This window comes from Crocodylus porosus, unplaced genomic scaffold (genome assembly GCF_001723895.1).
Source record: "Crocodylus porosus isolate Cpor-Errol unplaced genomic scaffold, CroPor_comp1, whole genome shotgun sequence".
In the NCBI taxonomy this organism is placed as follows: Eukaryota; Metazoa; Chordata; order Crocodylia; family Crocodylidae; genus Crocodylus; species Crocodylus porosus.
The window spans coordinates 220230320-220241395 of NW_017728886.1; the positions used below are offsets into that span (position 1 = coordinate 220230320).

Consider the following 11076-nt stretch of genomic DNA (forward strand, 5'->3'; position numbering starts at 1 on the left):
GGAACTTTCAAGAACCTAACCCCCGTGGTTGGTGAGGGAAACCAGTACCTATTATACTCAAAAGCATTTCACTGTAATATGTGACTGTAAATACAAAGCCACTTCATTACAAAGAAGACTCACAGAAATCATAGAGAAGCAGGGCTGGAAGAGATGTAAAGGGGTCATCCAGTCCAACCCCCTAAGTGAGGCAGAATCATCCTCATCCAAAACATCTTATACAATCCATAATTTAAACTTTTTGTATAACTACTGTCAACCCTATCAAAAGTCATAAAACCTGCCACAGATAAAGAAGAGGAACCATGACAGCCAATGTCCTCTTCAAGAGATCCCAGGTAGAGGGCCACAACCCCCACTACAGAAGAAGGCAAAGACCCCCACAGTCCATACCAATCTGACCATGGAGTAAAATTCCTCTCCGCCCCCAAATATGGTGCTTGGTATGACTAGGAGCCAGGAACCTCTGGCTTTAAGTCCCAGGAGGAGCTCACCCCAGTCAAAATCCTCAGTCTTGGCTACAGCCAACACATAATGCCTTCAGGGAAGACTCAAAAATACCCAACGAAACACAGAAAGAGGAGCAAGGGGCAATCAGCAAACCCCAGGAGTATGGGAAATATCTATAGTACAGCACAGGCATAGCTATGCTTAGATCATCCCCAACCACTGGCTGTCCAACCTCTTCTTTAACACCTCCAGTGATGGACAGTCCACAACTGTCCTAGGCAGTCTGTTCTACTGCCTTACTATTCTAACAGTAAAGAAATCAGGAGAAGAGGAAACAAGCTTTTCTGGAGCACAGCCCATGAATAGCTTCCTATGATCAAAGGATCATAGGAATGTAAGGCTAGAAAGGGTCACCTAAGTCTAGGCCCCTACTCAAGGCAGGATCATACCTGACTACACCATCCTGGCCAAGTGTCTGTTTAAACTGCTCTTAAAAATTTCTAGGGATGGAGAGTCTACAACTTCTCCAATATTCCAATACTTGACCACTCTCAGGGGCAGAAAGTGCTTCCTAATCCCCAACCTAAATTTCCTCTGCTGCAGTCTGAGGTCATTACTTCTGTCCCGTGCAACCACAGAGCAAAGCCTATCTGCATCCTCTTTATAAGTGCTTTTCAGGTATCTGAAGACTGTTACTGCCTCCCCCCGCTCCCCCCCCCCAGTCTTCTCTTCTCCAGATTAAATAATCCTAGTTCTTTCAGCCTGTCTTCATAAGTCATGCTTCCCAAGACTCTAACATTTTTGCCACACTCTGCTAGAGTCTTTCCAATCTGTCCATATCCTTTTTGAAGTGTGGATCCCAAAACTGGACACAATACTCTGGGAGAGGCCTACCAATACTGAACAGAGTGGAAGAATCACTTCCCTTAATTTGCAAGAGAACTTCTGTCAATACGACTGAGTATGCTTCTGGCTTTTTTGGCAACAAGAGCACACTGTTGGCTCATGTTCAGCTTATGGTCCACTGTAACCCCCAGACCCTCCTCTGCACTGCTGCAGACCAGCCAATCATTCATCAGTCTGTATTTACATTATATTATATTCTGTCCCAAGTGAAGGTCTTTGCATTTGTTCTTGCAGAATTTAATTTGATCAATTTGGATCAGTTCTCCAGCTTATTCAGGTCATTCTGGATCCTGCCCTCCAGAGTGCCTGCAACTTCAGCAACTTGGGGTAATCCACATATTTGCTAAGTGTACACTTAATCCTATCATCTAAATAATTAATGAAGATGTGACACAATACAGGACCCAAGACAGACCCCTGGGGAACTACACTTATACCTCCTCTTAACTAGATATTCAGCCATTAATGACTACTCATTGAGAATGATGATCCAACCAATTTTGAATTCACCTTATAATACCTTTATCTAGACTATACTTTCTAAGCTTGTTAATTGAATGTCATGGAAGATGGTATCAAAAACCTTGCTAAAGTCAAGGTATATTGCATCCCCAGCTCTTCTCTCATCCACAGAACCTGTCACCTTATCATAGAAGGAAATCAAGTTGGTTAGGCATGACTTGCTCTCAGTGAATCCATGCTGTTTGTTCCTGACCGCCTTGGTCTCCTTTACGTGCTTTACAATAGATTCCTTGACAACCTTTTTCATGATCTTTCTGGGTATCAAGGTCAGATGGACTGGTCTGTAATTCTCCAGATCCTCCTTAATTCCTTTCTTAAAGATAGGCATTATATTTGTCTTTTTCCAATCATCCATGCCTTCACCCGATCCCCACAAGTTTTCAAAGAGGATAGCCAGTGGCTCTGACATTCCCTCAGACAGTTCTGTCAGTATCCTATGGTACATCCAGTTCAGCCCTGCTTTCTTGAAATCATGTAGCTTCTCTGAGTAATCTCTAATGTGTTCTTCCACTACCTTAGGCTGTTTGTCTCATTCCTCATCTTTGCTGCTAACTGCTCTTATCTGATAGCTAATCTTATTTTTGAAGACTGAAGTAAAAGAGGCCTTCTCTGTATCCTCAACTCGATTGCCTTATGCATCCCACAAGGGACCTATGGTTTCTTTGGTTTTCCTCTTACTTTTGACATACTTCTAGAATCCCCTTGCCAGTTGGATCTCAAATTGTGCTTTGGTCTTCCTAATACTGCCCAAGTAGCCACAAAGAAAGGCCTATCTGCACCCTCTTTATAGGAGATGGTACTTATAGCTACTGCTGTGTTATGGTCTTCCCTAACAATAGGTCCAGGTTTCCACTTTTTGTAGGACTCATTTTTGAGATTCAGCTCATTGAAGAGATTGCGGCTTAGCCAGGCTGGTCTCCTGTTGTACTTTCCATTCTTCTGTTGAATTGGGATATCTTGTTCCTGCACCCTTAATATGGCCTTCTTAAAGTAGAGCATCCTCTTTTGGGTTTCCTTTCCCTTCAGCCTTGCCTCACAGTAGATCCTACCAGTCCCCTGAGTTTGTTAAGGTTTGTTTTTTTGGAAGTCCTTCCTTCCATTCAGATCTTGAACTATATCATTTTGTGGTAACTGTCACACAAGTTACCTTCCACCTTCACATTCTCAACCAATTATTTTCTACTTATAAGCAGCAAGTTACAAAGAGCCTCCCTCTTAGTTCTATTCTCCACCACCTGTACCAAAAAGTTATTCCCAACACATTCCAAGACTCTGCTGGACTGCCAGCACACTTCTATGTTTTCTTGCCAGCAGAAGTCATTGTATTAAGTCCCACATGAGAACCAGATACTGTGATTTGGAAACTTCCATCAGTTGTCCACCTTTTCCTACTGGTTTGGTGGCCTACAGCAGAAGCCCACCATGACATCCCCTTGGATGTTCTCTCCCTTGCCCTTTCTCAGAGGCTTTCAACATGCCTGCCTTCCACTTCGTACTGCACCTGAAAACATGCATACATCTCCTTTCTGCATGGAACAACATCTCCTTTTCCCCCAACCGACTGTCCTGTCCTTCCTGAACAAGTTATACCCATCTATGATGGTACTTCAGTCCTATGAATTATCTCACCAAGTCTCCATAATCCTAATTACCTACTAATCACCTAATCCTTACCTTCTGGGCTTTTGTCTTCAAGAGGCAGACAAATAGTCAGCCAGATATTATGGAGAAAGGGCCCTGATTCAGTAACGTACACTTAAGCATATAGTTACAATCTGCTGACTTTACTGGGAATTAGGCATACATGACATTGCTGTCATAAATAGCAATGTCTTCCTAAATGGGGCTCAAATGCATACAGCAGATGGATTAAGCCAAAACACCCACACAAACCAAAATAAAAAAAAAATAATCCATTCCCTTTCAGGCAAACCCTGGAGGGAGGGTAAAAACATAATACAAAGTGCTTCCTTGCACTTCTCGGAATACTTCGAAGGCACTTGGAGTGAATGTTATGTCTGTCCATGTCCTTACTTTATATATTGCCCAATCTTATGCTTCTGGACTTTATATTCTGACCTTATTTAAAAAGAGGACAAACTCAGCCTGTGCCCCAAGACAGTAACCCATACCTATATAAATCTTGTGAAGCCCCCAAACAAAACCAAGCTGATGTTCTAAGCTCCATCCCCATGCTCTCCCAGTGCTTGCATCTAACAGCTTTTTGTCCATCTGGATCGCATACAGCAGTGGTTCTTAATCTTTTTGGACTCAAAGTACCCTTCATTAGACTCAAAATACCACTTGGAAAATGCCAGCTCTTAATTTTCATTCATTTTTTTTGGATTACAGAAAAATAATAGAGTGATTCTTCTGTTGCAAAGACCACAATACTTTTGACACAATAGATTTCTATTTGAAATTACTGGGTTTCACTTGTCAATCATGTTTGCACATCTAATGGAGTTATCAGTGTGGCCCCCTGAAAGGATCCTGAGGCACCCCAAGGTGCAAGAGCACCCTGGTTGAGAATCAGGGCCTTGTTACATGATAATTTTGGGTGGCTCCTAGAGGTCTTAATACCTGGACTGTCTACACAATAACACCTGAAACTAGTTTTAAATGCTCATTAGGCAGTTCAAAGTTATGCCACTCCAGGGCAGGAATTACCCCTGATCTGTTACCCAGTTTCTGTTACACTAAGGTATACACCCTTGGAGAAGAACATCTTTGTCTTCATGGAGAGCCATGAATGTTTTTTATACTTAGCAAGTATGGGTAAACAATAAAATGTAGTGTTTAATGCAAGCCTGGAGTCTTTCCAAGACTGACAGTACCTACAATTTCTTTTCCCTCACAGACACTTCTTGATCTTATCACTTTCTAGCAGACAAGTCTCATTCTAAGTCATACTGCCAACATGAAAATCAAGCATGTCTGCTTGTTACCAAAAGCCTGATCTGAAAACCACTGAAGTCAATAGGAGTGTTTCCAGCTGACTTCAGTGGGCTTCAACATACCGACTGGTCCTGTAAACATGAAAGTGCCTATCTAGTTAGGCTCAGTTGAGTAGTCCCATAACTACTTGTGAACAAATTGCACATGTGGCTAGGTGTCTGTGGAATCAGGGTAAAGAGTACAAAACATGGGCAAATTACCATACTCCAAGATTCCTTTGAAAATAGGCACATACTCAGTTTGCTGTTGACAAAATAATACATGAGAACATAATGCTTGAATGGTTTCAGTTTGTTGTTACCAAACTTCGTATTTCCCATGTGCCTATATATTTATCAGGGGTGTAGGTTTTAGCTGTGTTGGTTTAAGGACCTAGGCAGACAAGGTTCTTTGGGTGAATCTGATATTTTTTTCAGACCAACTTAAATAGTTGGAAATTTTTTTTAGGAAGCTTTCGGGTTTAAGAACCCTTTGTCAGGCTGAGGAGGCCTCAGTTGGTGTGTGCTCTTCCTGGATGGAATGAATAGTAAAGAAGCCAGAGGCTGGGCTGGGCTGCGGGCAAGACAGGCAGTCAGTGAAGATATAAACTGAGGAGTCACTGGGTGAGAGACAGGCTGGGTGAGGGGGAGGGGAGTAAAAGGGGGATGAAAGTAGCAGTTAAATAGTAGAAAGGTACCTGGGGAGTCAGATGTCAGGCAGGTTATAATGTGTCATAAATCTAATGTCTGTATTTAGTTCATGATTTTTTTGTATACAGGAGGTTGATGAAGTTCATAGGCTCATCTCTGAGAAGTGTTTTGTAAGTTCCCTTCGAGGATTTTACAAAACCTGAGAGATTGGATAGAGAGTGGTTTTCTTGTGAGAAATGTACCCGCACAGGTAGTTGGGTATTCTTGTCTTTGATAGATTTCTGATGTGCATTCATTCTGGTGCACAGCTGTTGTTTGGTCTTTCCTATGTATTTTCCATCAGTGCATTTGGTGCATTGGATGAGATATATAACATTTCTGGAGGTGCAGCTGTAAGACCCGGGAATGCTGATGGCTCTGTTGTGGGACATAGTGATTGTGTGGGTGGTGGAGATGTGTTGGCAGGTTTCTCATTTCTTGTCATAGCATGATCTGGATCCATTTGGTGTGTTCTGGGCCTGAAGAAGTTTGCTTCTGATGTGGTTAGTGAGGTTTGGTGCTTGTTTGAAGGCTAGGATGGGTGCTTCTGGGAAGATCTCTTTAAGAATAGGGTCCCTTTCTAGTATGGGTTGCAGTTGTTTGAGGATTTGCCATATGGGTTCGAGGGAGGGATGATGTGTCATAACCAGCGGTGTTCAATTCATGGGGGTTTTTCTTCTGTACTGCAGCAATTCTTCACGTGGTATCTGGGTGGCTCTTTCAAACATGCGATCTCTGTCTCTGTTTTTCCTCTTCTCTTGCTCTTTTTTTTAATTATTTACAATCTAGTCTCATGCCAAAGCCAAGAAGGACATGGGTATCAACTTATGAACTTTGCACAGCTTAAAAATGCTGTTTGTTTAGGACAACAAAGGAAACAATTGTCTTTCCAGCATAGTTTTCCTACATGTTTATGGAAGTACTTTGTGTTTTCTGGTTTTACAGCTTCCCTCACCTCACTGAGAAGAGATTTAATCAGGTACTATATAATGACTGAATGAAGTTGACAACAAGAAGGAAAAAACACAGTGAGTCTGTGGCTCATTAACACAAATACACTTGGCAGTAAAAAAGATTTTGAAACAGGTATGAGTGTAATTTATTCTCACATTAGTATTCTTTTTACATTGCCAGAGCAATGGCCTTAGTGATAATAATCTCATTTAAGTTGTGGGGAATAAGGGCCAGATTCTGATCTACTTCATACACATTAACACAGAATAATTTCCCCCCAGATCTGACCTAAAACCTAATACTTAACATTACATTCTTTATGGGTACACAAAACTCCATTGTTACACAAGTTTCCGACATTTATTACTGTAAGACTTATTCCTACAATTAAGTTATTGCTGTTAGATATGTATTTTCTTACACCACAAAACCAGGAACAGTGTAGTAGTTCAGCAGTACTAACAGAGGTTTAAATAATTAAATCCTCATTCAGGCAAGACTTAGCCTCTTCAAAGGGCATTTTGCTTGAGTAAAAGCTTCAGAATTTGGTCCTTAGTTTTGAAAATATTTGAATCAAAACTTTTAAAGATTGCTTTTCCAGTATTTAGGAAACCAAACTGTATATGTGAAAAAGCATCACAGAACACTCAAACTGTATTTTTAAAAAATCATATTCAGCCATGACCATTTATATATCAATGCTTTAGTAGAGTTTAAGAGAGCTTTTCAGTCAAGAGCTGCTAGGTAGCTGATGCTCTGTATTTAATTACTTGGAAGGTGCTCAGATAATATGGTGGTAGGAGCCATGTAAGTGTAGCCCAGGTATACCCAGGGATGTGCCCTGTCTGCAGGTGGAAGGAATGGGGTGGTCAGGCAAGAGTGCTATGAGAGGGGCCTGCCACTGGGGAGCAGTTCCTTCTTTTCTCTATAGAGCCAGGCCAGGACAAAGCACTTATCTATATACAAATTTACTGCTATACAAAATAAATATAAATAATAGACATTAAATATTTACAGTAGAATTAGTATGTGACACCTTTCACAATAACCTGCAAACACATTGCACCACTTCGAAGGACTTCAAAACATAGAACAGATGATTCACAGCATCGGCAATAATTAACCCCCTGCACAGATGAACATTAACACCCTGGAACAGGTAAGTCAAGGCATTAACACAATAAACACATATACAAATCAACTCAGATAAACCCAGGTAAGCTGAGGTAGCAATATTCCAATAATAGGCAGTAAACATATACAGGTAATGAAGATGGGTAAACCTGTATAAAACCCCATAAGGGGTACCCATAACTACATTAACCTCTATGGTATGAAGCAACATCAATCACAAAATATGAGGTGCAACCAGCACCCCACAGGATGTTCCCTGGAGCCTCTCCCCTTTAGGGTCCTGGGATGTAGACACACCCCTGCCACAATGGAGGAGGGTGGAGGCTGCAGACCCTCCTCTCCCAAGCCCGCCTCCCTTGTGCGACCCGCTTCCCCAACAACTCATGCTCCCACTCTGAAGCAGCCAAGGCTCATCCCCTGGTGGCCAGTTCCACAAGGGCCTCTCTCTGGCGGTGCCTCCAGCTCCTCTCGATGGCCCGGTGCCCCACACTGGGCACCCAGGGCACTCTTATGGGAGCTGAGCCCTTACTGGCTCCGGTTCTCCGGCTTTATGCTGGAGGTCCTTCCCTTTCCTGGGCCCTGCTCTGGGCACTAGAGCTCTTTTAGTTTAATGCTGAGCTACACTGCGGGGCTCTGGTTACCCAACCTAGAGCTAAAGCTAACTTGAGCAGCCTTGAACTGCTCTCCCTGCACTACCTGCACATTGTGTGGGGCCTGAGCAGCCTTAAGCTGTTTCCAGGGCTGGCTCTTCGTGTGCCAGTCCACACAGCGGGTGAGGCCTGAGCAGCCTCGAGCTGCTCCCAGACCCGGCTCCCCATTCGCCAATCCATGTACTGCCCGCCTAGCCGCTTGCTGGGTTCTGAGGCTCAAGCTGCCTCGAGTGGCTCCTGGAGCCTGAGCGCCATGCACCTATCTGCACACCATCAAGGCTCAGGCGGAGTCCCAAAGACAATCATCTCCGGAGTTCCTCTCTCCTTGCCATCCCCTGCCACGTCTGTTTCCCAGTGTGCTGAGCATACTCTACTTTTATACGCTTTGGGGGTTCCACCCGTGAAGTCTGGCGGATCTGCTGTGCTCCAATCCAGTCCAGTCAGGGAGCATCTTTCCCGCTCCCTTCAGGAAAGGGGCGGTGCCCGCTTTCTCTCAGCTTGTTTCTGATTGGTGGATTGTTTATAGTCTTTGCTCCCTTGGAGGGCTAAGCTACTTTGACACAGGCTGTCATCTCTCTATTGCCTCTTAAAAAGCTTTATTTTCAGGTACTTCCTCTACTGGAATAGAGTCTAGAGACCCTCAGTAGTCTAGATGTAGGTATGGTATAAATATAGTATACAACAGTCCGCACCAGGGGATGATTCCACAAGCCTTCTTGTCCTCATTGACCTGATTATAATATTCCTGATAAAAAGTTACTAAGTTCCTTAGTTGGAATGACAGTGGGTAAACTTTTCTGCTATTTCCTTTTCCAGTTGTATTATTACTGCTGCTGCTGGTGAAATAAGAAAATTATATCTTGCCATACTTATTCAGATGTACAAGGCATCTGCTGCAAAACTGAAAAGCAATGTTTAGATTCTCAATACATTATATTCCCACTCTTCACAACCCCCCAGAGCATTATGTAAGCTTACCATTGGGTCGGACAGGAGGGCTGCGAACCAAAGGGCTGGTAGACAAACTGGTTAGTACCATAGCTGCTGTCACTTTATCCATATCCAGTTCTTCTGAAGATTTTCTGAAACAGAGGAAGAAAATGCATCAGCAAGTATCTGAATTGTTCAGAATTTTCTTCATAGATCTAGTTCGCAGGACAGTTGCATGAAACAGCAAAGCTACCTGCGCAGAGAAGCAGAGGAACTACATCTGAAAGCATGGTTCTATCCAAGCTTGTGATACCCTGAGGTTTTAACAAATCAGCCCAATCTAAGGGGAAAAAAATACTGGAAAAGAAAGTGGATCTGCATAAGACTGTATCAGGACTATTGTGACATCCTCCTCTATCAGCTGCTTCCAACTTAAAAGTTAAGCATATGCTTAAGCACTTTTCTGGATAGAGACCTACAGAAACAAAAATAAGGTAGTAAAAGTAAAATTCACTGTGAGTAATGGAAGACCAAGAAGCTAAAACTGAAGGGGGCATATGTTACCACTGCTGAGTTCAATTAAGTCTCTTTTCATAGAATCATAGAAAATTAAGGTTGGAGGGGACCTCAAGAGGTCATCTGGTCCAACCCTCTGCTCAAAGCAAGACCATCTCCAACTACATCATCCCAGCCAAAGCTCTGTCTAGCCGGGTCTTTAAAACGTCCAAGGATGGAGATTCCACCACCTCTCTGGGTAACCTACTCCAGTGTTTTACTGCCTGTCTAGCGAGAAAATTTTTCCTAATATCTAACCTAAACTTCCCCTGCTGCAAGTTGAGACTGTTGCTTCTTGTTCTGTCATCTACTGCCACAGAAAACAGTCTAGCTCTATCCTCTTTCAAACCCTCTTTAATGTAGCTGAAGGCTATTAAATCCCCTCTCAGTCACCTCTTCTCTAGGCTAAATAAGCCCAGTTCCCTCAGCCTCTCCTCAAAAATCATGGGCCCCGACCCCCTCACCATATTTGTTGCCCTCCACTGGACTCTCTCCTACATGTCCACATATTTTCTGTAGTGGGGGGCCCAAAACTGAACATAGTACTCCAGATGTGGCCTCACCAGTGCTGAATAGAGGGGAATAATCACTTCCCTTGACCTGCTGGCAACACTCCTACTAATGCAGCCCAGCATGCCCTTAGCCTTTTTTGAACAAGGGCATGCTGCCGGCTCATACTCAGCTTACTGTCTGCTGTAACCCCCAGGTCCTTTTCTGTAGAACTGCTGCCCAGCCAGGCAGCCCCCAGCCTGTACTGGTACATGGGATTGTTCTGTCCTAAGCACAGGACTTTGCACTTCTCCTTGTTGAACCTCATGTGTTTTCCTTTGGCCCAATCCTACAATTTGTCCAGCCCACTGAATCCTAGCCTTACCCTCCAGCATATCTACTGCTCCCCCCAGTTTGGTGTCATCTGTAAATTTGCTGTATTTGAAAGGTCAGTACCTTTGTCAGCCAGGTTGAAAAGCCAATTGCTTCAAATACAAATGATTTTTAAAAAAAAATTCAGTTAATCATCGCTGCTCTTGTAGTTATTAGTTTCAAACACCTGCTAGGCTACACAGTAAACCTGTCAACCAAGTGGGCACCCTAGTGCAAGATCACTATTTTTGAAAATGGACTAGTTTAATTCCTTGAATAATCTATACTTCTTGGCCCTCAGGAGATGGCAAGTGTACAAGGGTGTAGGGTGCTTGCAACTGTTATGGTGTAGGGTGCTTGCAGCCGACCTACATCTTTCCCAAAGTGGACAAAGCTGGCTTTACCAGGGGTCAGACAGGGCAGCAGAACCCCAGGCAAACCCTAGCAGTCCATTTCCCTCATGGATTGAACTTCACTTTATAGTTATT

The 11076-nt window shown here is 43.2% G+C and overlaps 1 protein-coding gene across 1 annotated transcript in view; it reads right to left on the reverse strand.

Moving 5' to 3' along the window:
- Positions 1-9348, reverse strand: part of LOC109319838 (zinc finger protein 704) — a 17310-nt gene extending 7962 nt beyond the window's left edge. The window contains exon 1 of the mRNA XM_019549633.1: positions 9221-9348. Coding sequence (XP_019405178.1) covers positions 9221-9302 — 82 coding nt within the window. The 5' untranslated portion in view covers positions 9303-9348. The remainder of the gene's footprint in view (positions 1-9220) is intronic.
- Between the last annotated feature and the right edge of the window lie 1728 nt (positions 9349-11076).